The 22,473-nt window shown below is 42.4% G+C and overlaps 1 protein-coding gene across 1 annotated transcript in view; it reads left to right on the forward strand.

Moving 5' to 3' along the window:
* LOC123773430 (zinc finger protein 271-like) overlaps positions 1–14,584 on the forward strand; it is an 87,277-nt gene extending 72,693 nt beyond the window's left edge. The window contains exon 6 of the mRNA XM_069317795.1: positions 95–14,584. Within this exon, the coding sequence (XP_069173896.1) occupies positions 95–1,134 (1,040 nt within the window). The 3' untranslated portion in view covers positions 1,135–14,584. The remainder of the gene's footprint in view (positions 1–94) is intronic.
* Positions 14,585–22,473: the final 7,889 nt, after the last annotated feature.

Raw genomic sequence — 22,473 nt, forward strand, 5'->3', positions numbered from 1 at the left:
GTCTCAAATATTTTTCTCATAAATGTAGTTTGGTAAAACACATGAGACGTCATAGAGGAGAGCTAAAATTTCAATGTTCGAAGTGTCTAAAAAAACTTTCGAGATAAATCAACACTAATAAGTCATATGATAGCTCATACGGGAAAGAAGCCATTTAATTGTTCAGTGTGTCTAAAAGACTTTTCAGATCAATCAAAACTAGGAAAGCATATGAAATCACATACAAAAGAATTTAAGTGTACAGAGTGTGTAAAAGCCTTTTCAAAAAATTCAAAACTAGCAAGACATATGCGAGTTCATACAAAAGAGAAACCGTACAAGTGTAAAGTATGTTCAAAAGATTTTTCAGAAAAGTCAACACTAGTAAGTCATATGAGAGCTCATACAGGTGAAAAGCCATATCAGTGTTCAGTGTGTCTGAAAGATTTTTCCCATAAATCAAGTCTGGTAAAGCATGTGAGACTTCATACAGGAGAGAAGCCATATCAGTGCTCGAAGTGCTTAAGAGGCTTTGTTCAAAAATCTTCACTAGATTCACATATGAGAGCTCATACTGGAGAGAAGCCATATCAGTGTTCAGTGTGTCAAAAAAACTTTTCTCATAAATCTACTTTAGTGAAACATACAAGGTGTCATACAGGTGAAAAACCATATAAATGTTCAGTGTGTGAAGAAGCCTTTTCACAAAGATCAAAACTACTAAGACATATGAGGTCTCATACGGGAGAGAAAAAACCATATCAGTGCTCGGAGTGTCTAAAAAACTTTTCAGAAAATTCTACACTACTAAGACACATGATGAGAATTCATGGGACAGAGAAACCATGTTCAAGCGACTCAGAGAGTGATGACGAGTCATTTGACAGTGATGCCCTTTCTGATGACTCATCTGATGACTTGCCCAAGGATCTGCCTGAGGATCTGCCTGAGGATCTGCCCGAGGATCTACCTGATGATTTGCCCGAGGATCTGCCTGAAGATTTGCCTGAGGTTCCACCTGAGGATCCAACTAATAACCCAGCTAATAACCCAACTAGTGGCCCTAACGAGCGTCGGAACGAGGAACCGAATGAGGACCCCTCATTGGTTCATATGGCCATTAGAGCACTGATTGACAATGCTGTAAGTGGGTAAGCAATATGATTGGTGCGGGTCAAAATGGCATAGTGACAGTTGCATATATCATTTTGTAACTGTGTTAGTACTTGTTAACAAGAACTGCTGTGATGTGGCCTATCACCCTAGACTCTATCATTGAAGGTGGGTGCACAAGACTTTATTTATTGTATACTGCACTCCTCACCTTCCAGTACCTGGGAAATGCTTAAACTGGGCTATGAAGGAGAAACATCAGGATCTTATGTCAAACATGTTAGACTTCAATGCTACAATGGTTCAGCATTACTAACGTGAGCAAAGTGCACTCTGACCAGGCTGAGACTCAGCTGCAAAATGACATTGCTGAGGTTTTCAAACTTTTAACTGGACCTTGTGACTGAGGCTTGGTGATCAGTGATAGTGGTGTAATACCATTATATAGAGTAATGAATTCTTGCAGCTGACAGGTATATAACGACATATGCCGCAGTACGTAATGCAACACAATGGCACGTTCTGAGCAGTACCAAAATTCAAGGCAGCAAATCTATACTGGATCTGAAGGTGGTAGATCTGATCACCAGTGACATGGTGGTGAATGGGTGCGTAATATGTGTGCAAACAAGGTAAAGTAGCAGTAGGCTGTACAGAGCAATAGAGAGGAAGATACAACACAAATGTTAATGGGCCAGGGAAGGGAGCCGGTCGGCCGAGCGGACAGCACGCTGGACTTGTGATCCTGTGGTCCCGGGTTCGATTCCAGGCACCGGCAAGAAACAATGGGCAGAGTTTCTTTCACCCTGTGCCCCTGTTACCTAGCAGTAAAATAGGCACCTGGGTGTTAGTCAGCTGTCACGGGCTGCTTCCTGGGGGTGGAGGCCTGGTCGAGGACCGGGCCGCGGGGACACTAAAGCCCCGAAATCATCTCAAGATAACCTCAAGATAACCAGAGTCCCAGGAGATTACACCGACCACAAATGTAAAGGGCATATAACACCGGCCAGCTGAGCCATCTATCACTGCTTTCCAGTGAAAGTACCAGATGTGGATTATGATCGTCCCACTGAGTAATTGAGATGTTATGTGTGAAAGAACTATTGGGGGTAAAAGTCTAATGAGGCTGCGAGGATTATGATGGTCCACCTTTATCACGAAAGATGCAGTTGGCTAATACTTGTACTGTAAAGTTTTCAGTAGTAACTCATGGAAGAAACATGTAGACAAGTAGTGATTCTGTCTATAAGAGCTGCTTCCATCATCCCCTCCCCATTCTTCCCACCCCCAGGTGTGTGTGTCTTTGGTGGTTAATAGTGTATGTGCTATAAATATTGTCATCGTAACAATGCTTATAGTAAATGATGGCAACACTGTACACAACCCAAGTTCTTCAGCTGGAGTTTATAAGGTTACAACATGTAACTCTGAAGGTCTAAAGTCAAGTGACTCCTGTGTGTAAATTGTGTAATCAACAACAGATAATTGTTGATGAAACTCAGGAGTTATGTTGACCAGACCACACACTAGAAGTTGAAGGGACGACGACGTTTCAGTCCGTCCTGGACCATTCTCAAGTCGATTGTCAGGAGTTAAAGAAACTATTATCCTATGAATGTGAAAATTCTAGAGTTTAGGAATGATTATGTACTGGGACTGTGTTGAAAATCAAAGATTAACAAATGTAATATATTGGACAAATATTTGTTATTGATGATACCCAGAACTGATATGAGAATATTAGATAAATTCAGTGGTGCACCTGGCTCAGGGTTTGCTGTGTTACTAAAACGTGTCAGATTTAAGGTGTCTCCATTGGCTTCATAGCTACAAGCAGCCACTGCTAACCTCAGACATGACCAGTGATGATTCGCATTCATTGTGAAAATAAATAGGTGCCACGTCAAGTTTCGCTGCTCATAGCAAACGATGATGATATAATCATCATGTGGGGGTGACACTTCTCTCTAACTGAACTGTATTAATGACTCGGTACGAATAGTCTCTTAGCATTAAGATATTATGCCTTCATTATTTTAGATGTGTACATAAATTAAGGATGATCTGAGAAGTCTCTTCAACAGCAAGGCAATCGAGTGTGATTACTTGTACACAGAAGTATACAGATTAGCTCCTAATTACATTTCAGTCATCCTAAACATATTCCTTGGATGCATTCTGTGCCAGTTCATACTCAAGTGGATCCTAAATGTTTTATTAATCATAATTTAAAGTGATATAAAATACTTAAAACCTGAATACTATACGCAACTAATAATTAATATATAATCAGAAGTCTGTCATGGTTGATTTCAAAATTGAGTAAACATTTCCCTCAGACTTGACATTATCAGTTGGGCAAAAAACAAAGGGAGGAGGGGGCTCTACATACTAAGATGTGTAACTGAGCTGTAAAAGAAGTCACAGATTTCTATAAAGAGGCTTCCCAGTCATCTTATGTTTCTAAGTTGCTAAGAAGTAGTATGACAGTGAATTGTTGGAAATGGTTTGCCAAGCCAGTAAAAACAGTCATCCAGTCTTCTTATGTTTCTAAGTTGCTAAGAAGTAGTGTGACAGTGAAGTGTTGGAAATGGTTTGCCAAGCCAGTAAAAACAGTCATCCAGTCGTCTTATGTTTCTAAGTTGCTAAGAAGTAGTGTGACAGTGAAGTGTTGGAAATGGTTTGCCAAGCCAGTAAAAACAAAGGCACTAATTTATATTGTAAGCCTTTTAGTATTCTATGATGAGCAAGGATTTGTCGTGCATTGGGGTAACATTGCTTTACAGATGTTTACGTCTTCTTGTGGGATAGGCAAGGGAGATGTACCCTCACAATACTTGTATAATATTTATTTGGATGACTTAAATGCAATTCTGACTAGGGGAAAATATGATTAATATTTAAGAACTACTTGTGTTAACAATTTAAGCTATGCTAGTGGCCTGTTATGCTATTGCTTTACAGCAACAGAGGGACAAGAGTGGAGCTATTGTGGGCTTTTGTGGTTGTTTGACATATTCAATACTGTACTGATAATGAGAAAGAAATTAGCAACATCTTAACACCTTCTACATTATAGTTTTCATTTGTGATGAACTAAATGATAGATCTAGAGTAAGTGCTACTTATAGAGGCAGTGTAGAACCTAGTCTGTAAACTATAATGCTGAGATAAATAAATCTAAAAGTAAATAACAAACTAGTCTACAGAACTTTTACAAGATGTGTGTTGGAATCTGAGTAAAAGGCAAGGAAGTGCCTTTTACTCGGAGTTGTCTCACAGACCTTTTCAGTAAATCATCAACATGTGCAGTTGTCCCTAAGCATTGAGGGTTGCCCTCATAGTCCCAGTTCTAAAAAGAGGACAGATCATTGGCATTTAGTTGCCACCAAAACATTTATTTCTGGTAAGAGCCCCTTGTGGCTCTCTGAAGCTACTGTCACTGATAGTGTACCATCTACAAAGTCGCATAAGCCATGGAACTGTTACCTAGCAGTAAAATAGGTACCTGGGTGTTAGTCAGCTGTCACGGGCTGCTTCCTGGGGGTGGAGGCCTGGTCGAGGACCGGGCCGCGGGGACACTAAAAAGCCCCGAAATCATCTCAAGATAACCTCAAGATGGAGTTTTATTGGCCTATCTTCAGATTATTTTGAGGTGATTTTGGGGCTTAGCATCCCCGCGGCCTGGTCCTCGACCAGGCCTCCTTTTTGTTACACGCCCCTAGGAAGCAGCTCGTAGCAGCTGTCTAACTTCCAGGTACCTATTTACTGCTAGGTAACAGGTGCATCAGGGTGAAAGAATTTTTTTGCCCACTTGTCTCCGCCTCCACCGGGGATCGAACTTGCAACCTCAGGACTACGAATCCGAAACGCTGTCCACTCAGCTGTCAGGACTACTGGGAACCAGTGCCAGAACCTGGCCTCTCCACCCTCAGAAGGTGCCAGGGAATGGTGACATTTATTTATTTACCGGTATGTATTTATTGATGCCACCACCGAGGAAAGCAACCAGAAAGTCAATGAGACAAAACAAACCACTGCTGGCTTCAAATGAGATTGCAGCCTCAAGATTCGCTGAAAAAACTCTCCAACAATGTGAGTAAAACAATCGAAATCTCTTGAAACTAGTGGGACTTTACTTCTAAGAGACACTCAGGTGACACTCCATCACTGCTCTCTAAAGTATCCTTATCCTTTTCCCTGCATTGCTGTACCCTCATATTGAAGTCAGCTCTTAACCTCTTATGTACACCAGTCAAAACACAGGGACCTCAGCAACTAAGTCCCTTGCGAACTCACTAGACTAGCGCTCTGTCCCCAGAGGGTGGGAGGTAGAGTGGTAAGAGTCAAAGTGATACGTGTGCCAATCTTGGTCACTTGGTCTCCCTGGTGCTTCAATAATTACTGGGGCACTCACCTATGTCCAGTGCTAAAGGAAAAGACTTCAGCTCTGCATTCCACAGTAGCTGTCTTGAGTGTGAGGCTCCTCAATTTTGTCAAGTTTATCTTTCCTCACTCAGTAATTACCTAAGTGTAGTTACAGGATGAGAGCTACGCTCGTGGTGTCCCGTCTTCCCAGCACTCTTTGTCATATAACGCTTTGAAACTACTGACGGTCTTGGCCTCCACCACCTTCTCACTTAACTTGTTCCAACCGTCTACCACTCTATTTGCGAAGGTGATTTTTCTTATATTTCTTCGGCATCTGTGTTTAGCTAGTTTAAATCTATGACCTCTTGTTCTTACTATATCTTGTATCGGTGCTTAATGCACTAATTTACTACATCGGATAAAGATTGTATACTGACCGACCTCACTGATTGAGTCAGCTTTGATCTTGAGCACTACCACTGTTTGTTCACTTTATTTACTAAATTCACTGGTTATCTGCAAGTTAGCCAACAATAATAATCATTGTTTATTCACTCAATTCAATGGTCACTTGCAGGGTTGGCTTACATTGGTAATTGCAAAAGTCACTAGCCTCTTCTCAGGCAAAAGTCAAAGAAAAACACTCTCTTACCAGAGCCTTAGTTGAAACTTCACTAGTCTCTTCTTAGTGGCTACTCCTTGTGGATCAACATGCAGGCTTGTAATCTCTACTGACTCTTGCTAGTCAGGACTGCCTCCAGGTTTCAACGGTTAACTCATCATGTTGATCTACCATGGTTATAACGGTAAATCTCCCTTCGATAAACTTTAGGCTTGCTGTACGGCCCTCACACCCTCGCTGATTCCTTTGCTGTCAAAACACCTTTTGACCTTTATCAAAAGGTCCCCAGATGCCCCATGTGTGGTTAAAGTACTGTTGCACCACCATCAGAGCTCAACTTGCCACGTAAAACCCAAATCTGATGAATTTCACGGGAGCGCTAAGGTCACGTCCACCCTATACAAAGTCTGGCAGGACAGTGAGCTGCTCTCTCCTTGGGTTTGCTTCAGCGCCTGCTGATGACATCACAGAAAGATCGTCACTGATTGACTGGGCACCTGGGCCACCACCACCACTCACCTGTCTCGTTATGTGCTCCCAAGGCATGTTTTGGCGCACACTGAGTGAGTTCCGGATGTCTTGCCTCTCACCCGAGTGCCATTTTGTGCTGCAAATTGTCCCACTTAGCATCTTCACAACTAAATATACTTCAAAATTGTGCATAAGACACATTCCTTCTTAAATTAATGTCTTGGCCAAATGTGATCTTCTTAGGTGGGGATAAATGACCCTTGAGGTCAGAGAGGACTGTTATTAGATGGTGATCATGACACAAGTGCAAGTTCCTTCGTCCCCACCTTCTCCACTCGTTTTGGGGGAGGAGGGTAGCTCAGTCAGCCGGTGTCTCCACCCTTGATCTTGAGTGGTTATCTTGAGATGATTTCGGGGCTTTAGTGTCCCCGCGGCCCGGTCCTCGACCAGGCCTCCACCCCCAGGAAGCAGCCCGTGAGAGCTGACTAACACCCAGGTACCTATTTACTGCTAGGTAACAGGGGCATTCAGGGTGAAAGAAACTTTGCCCATTTGTTTCTGCCTCGTGCGGGAATCGAACCCGCGCCACAGAATTACGAGTCCTGCGCGCTATCCACCAGACTACGAGGCCCCTCTGTTCTTTGTTAATGTAGAATGTACTGGGTTGCCTCTCTTCTGCTATACTCTGGTTCCAGTACTGTACTTTGCTTTTCAACTCAGTGGTGGTTTTTGCTCTTGTGGCTGTTCCTGTACTCTGTGGTGTAGTGTGAGCCAGGAGTTAAGAGTGCTTGGAGCTGCATGTGCACAGGGTTATCTTCCCTATGTGCTCCCTAGTGCTGCTCTTGTGCTGCCAGGGTTTTCTTCCCAGGAGTGTTTGGGAGTCGCTCCCTTAGAAGTCTTCCTTGTTTGTGGTGACCCTCCTCTAGGATGAGTCAGATGTCTTCAGATGTTCTTCTCTTGACTCAGGTCGCAGGTGACATTGGCTGTCTAGGGGCCCACTAGATATTTGCGTGCTACACTCTTGCATGCTGAGGTTGACCTTCACATCCATGTGGATAGAGCTGTGTTGGCTTACTAAGTCATTCCTATATCTTAATGACATATATAAATTCAAACAACCTTCAACTATAGGTTTGTCGGTTTGTCCCAGTGCCGGGTGTCCTGCTTGGTCAATTCCTTCAGATGCTGGAAATCCCCTACATGTTCGATGGTCCAATGGATATCCCACTACACCTGCTCTCGCTTCATGTAAGTTAAGAGTTGCTCATTATCCATGCCATATGACAGCGTTCACTCCATATGCCTTCACTGTTCTGCTTGTTGGGTCTGTGAACCTTCAACCCTGAGTCCTGTGAGAGTTTGCTCTCCCCATATGACTCCTTGTAGCCCTCCTACTGTGGTTGGAGCTTCTCAGGCCGTGACTGGTTTGTTTGCATGTAGACTTTTCTACTTTGAGCAGTCTGAGTTTTGAGCCCAGTTGGATGCCACAGAGCTGCCCTGATGGTGGTTAGGAACCCAGAATTGAGGGTGTTTGATAATTTTTACTATGCTTTTGTTTGCACCTCCTTTTCCTCTCCTTACAGTCAGGGTTTGCCCCCCTCTTTTGATCCTCCCCACCCTGTTCTTAACCCGAGGCATCTGAAGGTTTCCAGGTCAAGGCTGGGTTTAGTTCGGGATGTGGCTCGGGCAGCTCTGGGGGTTGCCCTTTCTGATTTGGGCAGTTAAGCCTGCTTGTCCCACTGGGGCTTCTGGGTCTTTCCTTCAGCCAGCCCCTCCTTTCTTTGAAGCCTTTCCCTTGAACTCTGCTTTTCTATTCTGGGCAGTGGGTGCCAACATTGGCTCTGCCCTGGGGCCCTTGACTGTTGGACCCTGTCATTTTTCATTCGGGTCTTCCACATATTGGGTGCATTACGAGGTTCCTGCGTCTTCCTGGGTGGCAGACAATCCCTTATTCTCACTTGGTGCTTGGCGCAGGTTTTTCGATTCTGCACACTTCTGTAGTGTGGGGGTGTTGACCGTTTTATTGGTATTTTAGGGCTCTTCTTTCACCCTTCCACGATTACCTGTTGGTTCTCGTCTCTCTCAGAACATGGGTCTCATGCAGCACCATGCCCAGGTTTCCTTTTTTCTACGGTTCTTGTGGTGGATGCCCTTCGGACCCATCTGTGTTTGAATTCCATCATGCACTTCTTGGGTCTCCTGGAGCTTCCTTGGGACTGGCTCTGGGAGGATGTTGAAGAGCTGGGCAGAGGTCTGCATGCCATAGTCTTGGCCTCTGCTGTGGTGGCATTGGCTGCTCTTCCCAAGCTGTATAATCCCATGATCCAGGACTTGGTGGCCACATTCTTCACTGCAAGTCTTGCATGTCAACGGGCTGTGGTGGCCTGTTCTTGGGATTCAGTATGGGTCTTGGCTCTCCTGTACGCCTCCCTGTTTTTCTCCTCTGCTTTCTTATGGTACTGGTAATACAGTTCCTCTTATTAGAGGCTTATCCTTTCAGCCTCTTTCAGACCTTCTGCATTCTTGAGATTCTTGATTTTGTTCCTGGAGGTAGGGGGTGGAGCTGCGGCTTTGCCTGCTGAGTGTCGAGGTAGGCTATTTTGGGGGCCAAATTGATCATTAGCACTTCCCTTATCCATACTGTCTCCATCGGGTCGGCATTGTGCTTGCTCTACTTAGTTGGTATTTGCTGCTAGTGGGTCGCACCAGCTCTTTAGGGAGGGGGTGACTCAGCCAGTTTGTAAACTCTTGGTCCTGCATTTCTTGGACTGTTTGGGTCATTTCCTGCATCCTGCAGTTGAGCTGGTCTGTCCCTTCCTCTTCTTGGGGTTTGGGTCCTTCCTGGTGGGCATACTCCCCTCATCTCCATCAGATCATTCTGGGGTGAGTAGCTTCTGGCATGGTTGAATCGGATGCATTGTTTCTGTGCTTTTACCTTCTTTTTCTCAGTCCCAATACAGGGTTTTCTGGGCCTCTGGTTCCTCTTTATCCTTGCACGACTGAATTAGTTTTTTCCTTGCTTCTCATTCTGGATAACCACTGTCCCAGGTTTGTCTCGTTATCGAGGCAGTCGCTTGGATGGTCTCCCCGGACCTTCGGGGCATCTCTCAGCATGTCCTTCTATCCCAGGGGTTCAGGGATTGGCTTGTTTGTCTTTGGGAGACAGACTTACTGTTTTCGGGTTCTCCCATTTATGTTGTATCTGCTAGCCAGGGTTCTTGTTCTTTCCCAGCTTGCCAAGTTTGGGTTACTGAGGACCTGACAGATGTCCCAGTTGGTTCCGTCCTGTGTTCGTCCTTGGCTGGGCCTCATGTGGTGCTTTTGATCAGCTTCTCTTTCCCTTCCTCTGGCAGTCTTCTCCCAGCTGCTGCTCCTCCATCAGGGGGTGTTGTATGGTATAGAGGCATCCTCCTCTTTGCCTTCTTTGATTCCCTGTGGGTGTGGTGAGGCTCTGTGGCTGTTCTGGTTCTCCAGGGCAGATCTTCCACCGGTGCCACGATCACTGGGTGCGGGCCTCTTCCCCTGTTGCTGTGTCACCAGCTTCCTCTTTGGGCTTTTCAGGGTTCAGTTTCCTGGCACCTTCCTCTGCCCATGGTGGTTTGCAGAAAGGTGGCTTAGGCTGCGAGGTGGTAATACTCCTCCGTGGTCTGACTCCATTCAGACCTTTCCCTGTGAATCATTGCTTCCACCGGGAAGGTGGGGTTTGCTTTGATCCCTGTCTTTTTGGAGCTGTCCGTTTCATATATCTCTTCTGGTGGGTTCTTGGGGTTTGACTCTCAGCTCTGTTCATATCCAGGAAGTGTGTTCAGTATCATCGCAGATGGTCTGTCCTGGTTCCTTTCCATTTCCTTGGAGTTGACTGTCGATGCCGGGTCCTTTCAGTGGCTTTGCAAGATGTTTGAGCGCTGGGTATGGACCTCTTTGGCATGATCTCGGCGCCTTCCCTTGTATGTGGCTCCATTGCCCGATTGCAAGGCCCATGCTCAGGGGAAACCATGAGGGTCTCACAACACCAGACCTTGACCAGACTCGCCTTCCAACTGGTCTGGTCGAGGTGATTATATCTTTTCCACCCGGTCTGGCTTTTACCCTGGGGTCTTGGCACGATTTGAGTCCTCCCAGGAATGGGTGCGTCTTTTGGCTCCTAGGTGGCTGGTTAGCCTTGGTTTCAGGCACTGCTAGCTTAGTGTCTAAATCCGGGCAATTTTCCATGGCTCTCCCCCTCTTTCTGAGGGTTGGCCCAGTGACATTTCACTGGTTTGACCACCTCTCTTCGCATATGATATTTTCATGCATATTTTCGTTGTCTGTATAGTGAGGTGGCTTCTTTAAAAGGTCCCATCTACATTTCTCTTCTCGGTGACAGTATGAGATTTCGTGGCACTTTTTCACCACTTCCTTTCACTTTATCATTGTTCTACAGTGTCTGAGCATATGGGACTCTCTCTCTTGGCTTTATCTTAATTGGTGTCTCATGCCGAATATTGTCATCTCGTATCGTGTAGCACTGATGGAGTCGCTGCAACCTGTGCTCTTGGTCAATACTGTCTCAGCTCTGTTTTACAAGCTGTCTCTTGCATGGTTCGCTGCAGGACTGCTTATATGCCCCTCCCTGGGTCGGCTTGATCTCTAGACCGTGTTCTTTCTTCTGCTTTGTTTATCATGTCTCCTTCTGTCCGTGACTGGTTTCTTCTTTGTTTTCGTTTTTTCTTGCTTCTGGTTATTGAGTGAGGGAGCTTCATGCTCTCCACCAGAGGTACAAGTTTAGTTTTTAGCCCTAGTGGGTGATATGTTCCTTTGCAGCCAGCTCCTTTTCTGGCAAAGAATGAGTCTGTGGGCTTCATGAAGAGTCCTTTGGTCATTGATGCTTGGTTGGTTCGGCTGGGGGTGACTCATGTGCTGTGTCTGGTATTGGCTCTGCCACTACCTTCATACCACCAATTCTGCCCAATTCTGCCTTGGTGGATGCTTTGTGGGTTGAGGCACTCTTGGCGTGTTCGCAAATATTTCTTGGGTTGGTATTCGGGTGTGGGGACTTGGGAGTCAAACATGATTCTGGCAGCCTGGTATCATATCAATGTGTTCACCTAGTTGTTCACCTAGTTGTGTTTGTGGGGGTTGAGCTTTGCTCTTTCGGCCCGCCTCTCAACTGTCAATCAACTGTTTTACTAACTACTTTTTTTTTTCCCACCACATACACACCCCAGGAAGCAGCCCGTGACAGCTGACTAACTCCCAGGTACCTATTTACTGCTAGGTAACAGGGGCATTCAGGGTGAAAGAAACTTTGCCCATTTGTTTCTGCCTCGTGCGGGAATCGAACCCGCGCCACAGAATTACGAGTCCTGTAATTACCTAAGTGTAATTACCTAAGTGTAGTTACAGGATGAGAGCTACGCTCGTGGTGTCCCGTCTTCCCAGCACTCTTTGTCATATAACGCTTTGAAACTACTGACGGTCTTGGCCTCCACCACCTTCTCACTTAACTTGTTCCAACCGTCTACCACTCTATTTGCGAAGGTGAATTTTCTTATATTTCTTCGGCATCTGTGTTTAGCTAGTTTAAATCTATGGCCTCTTGTTCTTGAAGTTCCAGGTCTCAGGAAGTCTTCCCTGTCGATTTTATCAATTCCTGTTACTATTTTGTACGTAGTGATCATATCACCTCTTTTTCTTCTGTCTTCTAGTTTTGGCATATTTAATGCTTCTAACCTCTCCTTGTAGCTCTTGCCCTTCAGTTCTGGGAGCCACTTAGTAGCATGTCTTTGCACCTTTTCCAGTTTGTTGATGTGCTTCTTAAGATATGGGCACCACACAACAGCTGCATATTCTAGCTTTGGCCTAACAAAAGTCATGAACAATTTCTTTAGTATATCGCCATCCATGTATTTAAATGCAATTCTGAAGTTAGAAAGCATTGCATAGGCTCCTTGCACAATATTCTTAATGTGGTCCTCAGGTGATAGTTTTCTATCTAGAACCACTCCTAGATCTCTTTCTTTATCAGAATTCTTTAAAGATTTCTCACATAATATATAGGTTGTGTGGGGTCTATGTTCTCCTATTCCACATTCCATAACATGACATTTATTAACATTAAATTCCATTTGCCAAGTGGTGCTCCATATACTTATTTTGTCCAGGTCTTCTTGAAGGGCATGACAATCATCTAAATTTCTTATCCTTCCTATTATCTTAGCATCATCAGCAAACATGTTCATATAATTCTGTATACCAACTGGTAGATCATTTATGTACACAATAAACATCACTGGTGCAAGAACTGAACCCTGTGGTACTCCACTTGTGACATTTCTCCATTCCGATACATTGCCTCTGATTACTGCCCTCATTTTTCTATCAGTCAGAAAATTTTTCATCCATGATAGAAGCTTACCTGTCACCCCTCCAATATTTTCCAGTTTCCAGAACAACCTCTTATGTGGAACTCTGTCGAAAGCCTTTTTTAGGTCCAGATAGATGCAGTCAACCCAGCCATCTCTTTCCTGTAAAATCTCTGTGGCCCGATCATAGAAACTGAGTAAATTCGATACACAGGATCTTCCTGATCGAAAACCATACTGTCTGTCTGATATTATATCATTTCTCTCCAGGTGTTCTACCCATTTAGTTTTGATTAGCTTTTCCAATACTTTCACTATTACACTTGTCAATGATACAGGTCTATAATTGAGGGGGTCTTCCCTGCTGCCACTTTTGTAGATTGGAACTATGTTAGCCTGTTTCCACACGTCTGCTACGATTCCTGTACACAGGGATGCCTGAAAAATCAGGTGAAGTGGAATGCTGAGCTCAGATGCACATTCTCTCAGAACCCATGTATTCATTACATTAATATACTGTGCGCTATCCACCACGCTACGAGGCCCCTAATGTGTCTTGGATGGCACCCTTGTGTTTCTTTGGGTTACATCTCTTGGCCGGGAGTCTCATCTTTGTCTTCATTTCTGCAGTCCTCCCTCCTTCCTGGCGAGTGCCCAATTATTTTCCTTTTCTGTGGGTAGTTAGCTTCAGGAAGCCTCAAGGGGATCACCCTAGAAAATCAGCGTTGAATGTAATGAAATACCAATTTCTGGGTGAGCCCCAGAGATTCCCTGACACCTTTCCTCCCTCCAAGTTGTTGGTGTGAGTTACATCTACCATAGAACTGAGGGGGTAGATACCAGCTGGCCGTTGTCTGCCTCCCTGCCTAACACAAAAGAGTAGGGGAAATGGGGTGAATGAGTTCACGCTTGTTTTAAGAGATTTCGGTTGTTTACATTGTTGGGGAGTTTTTTCGGTAGTTTTCGAGGTTGTGGTCTCTTTTGAAGAAAGCAGTGGTTTGTTTTATCTCAATGGCTTTCTTGGTGCCTTCCCGGTGGTGGCATCAAGAAATACATAAATAATTGTCACAACTTCCTGCGCCTCTGTGAGGGAACCAGGTTCTGGCACTGGTCCCCAGTAGGTCTATAAAACTCAACAGCTGATGTAACCTAGTTGATAGTGTACTATCAGTGATAGTAGTTTCAGGGACACTGAGGCTCACCCAGAAATTGGTGTTTCATTACATTCATCTCTGGTTTTTATGAAAGCTTCTTGAGGATGTAATACTAAATTCATTTCATAACAGCAGTAAAAATCTGATTTAACGAACTGTATAGAGTTGATTCCATTTCAGTAAATATGGAGATTTTGTATATCTAGTAGTCATTGATTGTCTATCACTATTTGTCATTATTTAGAACATGCATTTGTAGATACTGTATATTAATAGTCTTATCACATCTTTTTCATTATACAACATTTAAACAGTCAATATAGCATTTACTTTATTAGATATTAGTTGAATTTGAAGTTAAAGATAATTCTAGCAATAATATTCTATTAATTTTGAATTAGTTTATAGCTAATGTGAGAGGATTTTTTAAACCACCTGTACTGTATTATGTCTTATATTTTCTAAGACAAATAATGCATTTTAAACAATGATTGCTTGTATTTTTTAATAATAAATTTTAATTGTTCTGAGATGTACTTCTCGGTTTTTTGCACGAGTTAAAGAGCCTCTTGGCACCAGGGGCCAGATTCACGAAAGAACTTACGCAAGCACTTACGACCGTGTACATCTTTCCTCAATCTCTGACGGCTTTGGTTACATTTATTAAACAGTTTACAAGCATGAAAACTTTCCATTCAACTGTTGTTATTGTTCTAAATAGCCTCCTGGTGCTTCGGAGCTCATTAACTGTTTAATAATTGTAAACAAAGCCGCCAAACATTGAGAAAAGATGTACAGGTTCGTAGGTGTTTGCGTAAGTGCTTTCGTGAATCTGGCCCCAGGACAGTCATGTGTATATTCATGTCTGGCTTACAATCTAGATCAGAGCAGGGAGGATGTTTTCAACAGTACCTGCCTGGTCATCCTCATGCTAGAGACTCTGTAGAAAACATAATCCACCTTACCTTTCCTGTTGATTCTGAGGGTCAGCATCCCTAAGGTCCAGTCTCTGGCCAGGCTTCTTGGCAGAATGACTGTTAGAAAATACACTCTGAAGAACTTGAAAGCCTCTTCAAACACTAATTGCCAATCAACTGAATGCCAATTAGCCTTAACTGTTGCCCAGCCTAGCTGCTACAGCTCTCCACCACCAGACAGTGGTACTTAGCAATGTATCCTCCATAAGGATACATGTATATCCTCTGTAAGGATACATGTATCCTCCATAAGGTAGATAATGCTTTCAGTTTTTTTTCCCAATATGGTAAATGACTGCCAGAGGTCTCTAGTATTGAATGACTTCCAGATAGACTATTTAGGAACTTAATGTTAATTGGCACATAATTCATTCATAAATGACAGGAGCACCATGGATCAGTCGTTTGAGAATAACCAGAACAGTTTAAGAGTTAGGGAATTCTTGGCTTCTTGGACCTGTGGAGAAATGATATTACATTACAACCCCAGTAATCTAGACCATTTGATAATACCAGATGTCCAGATCACTGAGAATTATGATTGAACAAAAAATCATTTGATGTCATTGGGGCTATGTTAGGCTAGCTGTGTGGGAGCTTCAGCCATCTCTTGACACAACACTGCTTAATTTGTAACACTTCCCAGATTTTCTTTATAAATTCTAGCATTAATAACCACTCTAATTCTCAGATCTTTCATTTTATTTAAGGAGGAGGTACAGCATGGATTGTTTTTTTTGGCCAAGAAAGTAAGGAAAACATTGCTTAGCAGACAGCATTTTGCAATTTATCATTGCTAGCCAACCCTTCTTCTTGAGATCTTGAGATGATTTCGGGGCTTTTTTTTTTTAGTGTCCCCGCGGCCCGGTCCTCGACCAGGCCTCCACCCCCAGGAAGCAGCCCGTGACAGCTGACTAACACCCAGGTACCTATTTTACTGCTAGGTAACAGGGGCATAGGGTGAAAGAAACTCTGCCCATTGTTTCTCGCCGGCACCTGGGATCGAACCCAGGACCACAGGATCACAAGTCCAGTGTGCTGTCCGCTCGGCCGACCGGCTCCCTTCTGTCTGCCACACTAACAACTAGCCTTTTTCCCAGCTAGCCAGCTACTCATCTACTAACCATTTGTCACTGAGAACCCATATTTAAGTACACATAACATTTTTGTTATTAGCAATCCTTGCAATAAAAACATTCTATTTCTCCAATATTTAACTTTTAAGTTATAATAGAAATGGAATAATAGAAATTCCATTAAGAATAATAGAAATGCGTAGGTTTTCCTAGACAAAATAACCACAAAATGACCTAGCAGATGACATTTTGCAATTGTCAATGTGCATCACAACAACATAGTTCATCACTTATTAAGTATGATGCAGAGTTACAACTATTTATTACTGCTTGCATTAGAAAAACACATTAATAAATGTCTTACTTTATGAGTTAAGGAGGAGGGAGGGCTGGTCAAGGACCGGGCCACAAGGATGCTAAGCCCCGAAATCATCTCCTCTCAAGGAATGGGGGAGTCCTCTGTGGATCCCTGAAGCTATCTTTTTGAAATTGCTCCATGCAAATGAGTTACATCAAATGTGGTAGTTTTATTTTGACCTATTGGGACCAGAGCGTAAACCTGGCCCTCCCTCACAGAGACAGAGTGTGAGTGACAATTTGCCTCCAGGGTGGGAGTTCATCCAGAAAGTTAGAAAACCTTTACAGATAACATATTCCAATTCTATTTTCAAGCAAGAACCTAATTAGCAAGGGACTGGTATGATAGTTGTGTGTATAAAATGTGGCCCTTGTTCAGTCATGGTGCCTTCAGTGTCATCCCCACACTACCTGAACAACCATATGTATCGTTACTGGGAATGTCTGCATTGGTACCAGAGTATAATATTGTTTGTGCATGACCATTCTTGTTTCACAATCATAGATTACAAAGAATTTTCATTCTAAACTATGATGTTGGAGGAATATAATGTTTCAAGGCAAGATGTCACTTGAAAAGCACAAGTAATTCGTTAGTCACCAGCTTCTGAGCTGAGATGTAAAATTCTCTAAACTTACTAATCTGTTCATTGAGAATGTGCCTCATCTTCCAAAGTCTATCATATTCACTCTGATTTTCACAATCTACAAAAGAAGGCACCTGAGGAGTAACAGATACCTGTCATAAGACGTGTATTTCCTGAAAATAGGTAATGGGACAGCAGTCTTTATTCCAATAGTCCTGAATGACATGTCTCGCAATGTTTCATCATCGTACACAGTGAAAGAAACACAAAGTTCAGCTACAGCGGTATCCTACCAATGCTATAATTGTGAATGTGGTAATATTCCCTCAGTTTCAATGAGTTGGCTGAATAGCTGTTCATTTTGTGAACAATACATTCCATAAGTGGCTCATTGAAGTATGCTGTAAAATACTCCATTTCTTTCATGTCCTCACCACTACATGGGAAAATGTCTGTAACCTCAACATTTGTATCATCAAATTTAGTGATTTGTGGAATAAAGTCCTCACCATCACTGCACATGAGTACACCTGGTGTTCTGGCTGAGGCAGTACCAACACCCTGGCCATAAATCCTATCATCAACAAAAACTCCGTTGACCAGGAGATGGAGCCCATTTACAACACACACACTCCAGGCAGGAACTGATGAAGATAGGATATATAAGTTAAAAGATGAGAATGGACAATCCATTCTCAAGGGATTGTAGAACAGACAGCTGTTAGTTTAGTTCATTTATTATGCACCCCATACCCATCTTGTGGGCAGTAGTGGAAAGGGTTACAGAGGCACATAATGGGCTCAGGGAGTGAACTCCACAATTCATTTAGCTAAGCAAGTTACAATCTTGATGAGCTAGTTACAAAATTCAATATAAGTCGTCACATCAACAATGGGTTCGAGATCGACCTCAAGTACAGGTTCTAAATTAAGCAACTGACATATGTGGAGAGCTAGTGTCACAATTGATATGTTTGTCCTGCACACCGCCCCCCATCCAGTGGGCAGCGGTGGATAGGTTACAATCACTCAGTTACTACCTACAGTTAGCAAACTGGGGATATTTGGCTAAAATTTCTGGTAGCAGATCATTTTGAATGAAATATTTACACATCGCTGGAACATTGGTTATAGAATTGTCTCTAAATTCACGTATCTTTCCGCACTCCATCACATAGTGACGGAGGGTGTGCGAATAATTTTGTTGACACAGTTTACATTTGGTCAGGTCTACATCAGCAGATAATGAGAATTCCACATAATATGTCAAATTAGTAAGAATTGGTCAGAAACTGGAATTATAGAAGCCACTCAAAGTTGAAACTCTAGTTTTAGAGGTAATTGAAGTTGAAGTTATCGACAATGAAGTTCGAATTTGTTAAGTTACTTGTACCAATGTTTTAAGAAACATTGCTTAGCATTCGTACTCTAATATGTGAAAGTTGTAGGTCAGTATGTATCAAAATGAAGTCAAGAAAAAAAAAACACCCAAAAAAACAAAATACCCTGCATAGGGATAGTCATAATAATTATAATGATTTAGGGGATATATATTTAGGGTATACCGTATATAAGTGAAAAAGCCCTAATCTGGTCCTTAATTATCAAAATAACCTAAAGAGACAAAGAAAATAGAGTTTGAAATCTCTGAAAAAATCAGTCAAAAAACTTTAAAGTCCCAAGTTCTGTAATGTGTGACTGACTTATTTGTTGACCAATTTCATTCTATCTTAACATAGTTAAGGACTGGTATGCACTCTCTGGGATGTAACGGTTACGACAAAATTAGATAATAAACAAAGTTAAAAAAAAAAACTTAAAACTTAAAAAAAAAAGAAATTCCTCCCTCCCCCAAAATATTTTTTGGATATTGACGAAAAAAGCTGAAATTAAAACTGGGCAATGTATTTATGTTATATAACAAAATAGAGCTTAACCCTTGCACTGCTCACCAATTTTCGGCAAAAACGTCTTGGTGCAATTGTCAAGGACATATTGTTGTTATTTTTACAAATGTTCAGGTAAATTTAATGTCAAAATGTTTCCAAAGTCAACTATTTCCATTTCAAAACACAAATAGTAATGAAAACATTAAAAAACATTAAAATATAGCCAAATTAAAAAACAAAAAGCACAACTCTCCGAGCGCCTAAAGGCGCTTTGCGCAGTGCAGTGGTTAATAACGTACCTAAACATACTTATTCATTATTATTTGTGTTATTATAAACTCGGCAATGCCATAAAGGCACCAGCTGCATATCCACTTTGTGGACACTTCTTACTGCTGTTCTTCTTTGTGCATAGGACAGGTGCTTGGATCTCTTTATTACTGCATTATCCCTCAATTCCAGTTAATAGAAGCTGTTTTCCTTATCAGCAAATGTCCTTCTTTTTAAAAAAATTCATCTAAAATCAATTTCTGAAAATATTTTGCTGAAAGTTTCACGACCCTGAAGCCACTAAGTTGGAGATTTGTTTAACATTTTTAAGTAACTTTTTACATAATTCAAATATTTTCGCTTCTTGACCCTCTAAGACTGAGCCGTTTAACCCTTAAACTGCGCATGGTGTATATATACGCCATGAGTAACATGTCCCACGGTGCGTATGGCATATATATACGCCATAGGGTGCCAGGCATGGCCCGCAGCTACACAGGGTTCACATTAGCTTCCTCAGGGCTCTTGTAAACAGACGGCATTTTTTAAAAAAATCGTGGGCAATATTCTCCGGTGTGAGAGCCACAGTACTGTTGGAGCAACCAAGGCTGGCTCACGCAGTATGAGCGAACAGCATTGTTGTTCAGCTTATGACCACAGCATCGCCGAAAAATGTCAAAATAAATATATAACTGCTATTATTTAGCGATGACAGTATTACAGATGACCCCTGACTGTGATAAAAGTGACCAAGACTGTGATAATAGCAGGAATGTTGTGATAATTAGCGCTGTGGGAGGAGTAATGCTGAGGGACGGAACGGAGGGAGATAGCATCGTTTACTGACTGTGTGGCCACCTGTTATTGTCTGTATTCACCATACCAGCTCAGTGGTTCTCTATGGTGAACTCAAATGTAGATACTTATATATAATGTTTGTATTAGTGTAATAAAAGCAAAAGGATTATGTTGGAAGGAGCCATTTGGGTGACGGAGGTGGCGTCGTCTGCATGATTGTCAAGCTGTGTAGAGGGTGGCCACTATGCTCTTTGGGCACCCTACAAGCTTAGGTGTACAGTTACGGTGCATACAACATGTAGATACTTATATATAATGTGTGTGTATATAGTGTAATAACACTGCAAACAGTATTGTTTGGGGAGAAATTTAATACGTGTGACCTTGAATGTGTGATGGAGGCAGCCGCCAGCTGACTGTGTGTAGCGACGACTCTTGGTGCCTGAACTAACTATATCAGCTTAGTTGTACAGTTGTGGTGAACAAAACATATACATACTTATATATAACATCTGTATATAGTGAATAAAATAAAAAACAGTATGGTGGGAGGAGAAAGTGGCCGAGTGAGGCGTTGTTGAGGGAGTGGCAACGAGTGGCTGGCTGTGTGTGGCGGTCACTCCTCATTGCTTTTCGACTCGCAATACCAACTTAGTGGTTCGTTATGGTGAACAAAACATGCAGATACTTATATATAACCTGTGTATAGTGTGTAATAGCAGCAAAACTATTTATTTATTGTTTTATGAACATAATAATTGAATCACTAATAAACACACAATACTTTTGAGTATAGTGATGATTCACCCCTTTCATTATATAAATATATCACAGTACACACTATTGAATAATATTACTGCAAAAAACTAAGAAAAAATCCATCATAGACATTGAAATAATTAGGTAATATATCTTTGTGGCAACTCCCACCTGTCAGCTCGGGTGACGCTGACCAGCTCAGATGACCGCTCTGTCAATGCCCACATTTTGCCAGACTTCCTCGGCCTATTGCGCCCAAAATATGTCACCTACGATTTTTTTTTATTTTTCCCGTGCTCAGGGAACACAAATCAACATTTTTAGAAGACGAAATAATTTTTTAGAATTTTTGTTTTTCTAGCGCGCAGGGGTGTAAATCTCCTTAGGACCCGTTAGCAGCTTAAGGGTTAAGCAGACTCCACTGCTGTTATCCGCTAAGCAGTTAAGTTACCCGCAGTTAAGCAGTTCTCCGCTGCCTCATTCCCTCCCTTCACCACAATGGCTCCTCCCAGCATACTGTTCGTGCTTTTATTACACTATATACGCACATAATATATAAGTATCTACATATGTGTTCACCATAGAGAACCACTAAGCTGGTATAGTGTGTCCAGACAATAACAGGTGGCCACACACAGACTAGTAGACGACACTACCTTCCTTCCTTACCAAGATTACTCCTCTCACCATACTACGCACAGTACTAATTAGTATCACAATCCTGCTATTATCAGAATCCTGGTAAATTTTATCACAGTCAGGGGGGTCTTATGTAATACTGTTATTGCTAAATAATAGCAGTTACATATATATTTTGACATTTTTAGGCAATGCTGTGGTCACAAGCTGAACAGCAGTGCTGTTAGCTCATGCTGCATGCACCAGCCTTGGTAGCTCACGCAGTACTGAATCTCTAACACCCGGGAATGTTACCCACAATTTTTTTTTTCAAGATGGCATCTGTTTACAGGCGTCCTGATACACAGGATGTGAGTCCTGTGTACCCGCTGAAGTTTTGAATCCTACGCTATACCTACGAGCGCCCTGAGGCGCTCTGTACACCCCCGATCTAGCGCCTCAAGGCACTCTGCACAGTGCGGTGGTTAAACAAAATACAGGGTACAAAACACTATCAAATATGCCCATAGTAGGAAAGCAGCATGTAAAGGATCTGGGAATAATGTCTGACAGCCTAACGTTTAGGGAGCATAACCAAGCAAATGTAGCCAGAAAAATTATAGGATGGATTACGAGACCTTTCAAATCTAGGATCCCATCACAATGGTTGTACTATTCAAATCACTTGTGCTGTGCTGTCTGAAGTACTGCTGGATACTGGATACTCACTTTCCTCTTCAGAGCAGGAAAGATTGCTGAAATAGAGTGAATATAGGGAAAATACATAGCATACATAGACACGATAAAGCACCAAAATTATTGGGATTATCTCAAAGCTCTCCTAGAAAGGAGGCGAGAGATATAAAATAATATACTCATGGGAAAATACTGGAGGGCCAGATCCCAAATCTACACAGTGAAATAACATCATACTGGAGTGAACGATATGGAAGAAATGTAAAATAGAACCAGTGAAAAGCAGAGGTGTCATAGGCAGAATCAGAGAACACTGTATAAATATCAGAGGTCCACAGTTGTTCAATTTCCGACCAGCGAGCATAAGAAATATTACCGGAACAACAGTGAAC

The sequence above is a fragment of the Procambarus clarkii genome, chromosome 89 (assembly GCF_040958095.1).
Source record: "Procambarus clarkii isolate CNS0578487 chromosome 89, FALCON_Pclarkii_2.0, whole genome shotgun sequence".
Lineage (NCBI taxonomy): Eukaryota > Metazoa > Arthropoda > Malacostraca > Decapoda > Cambaridae > Procambarus > Procambarus clarkii.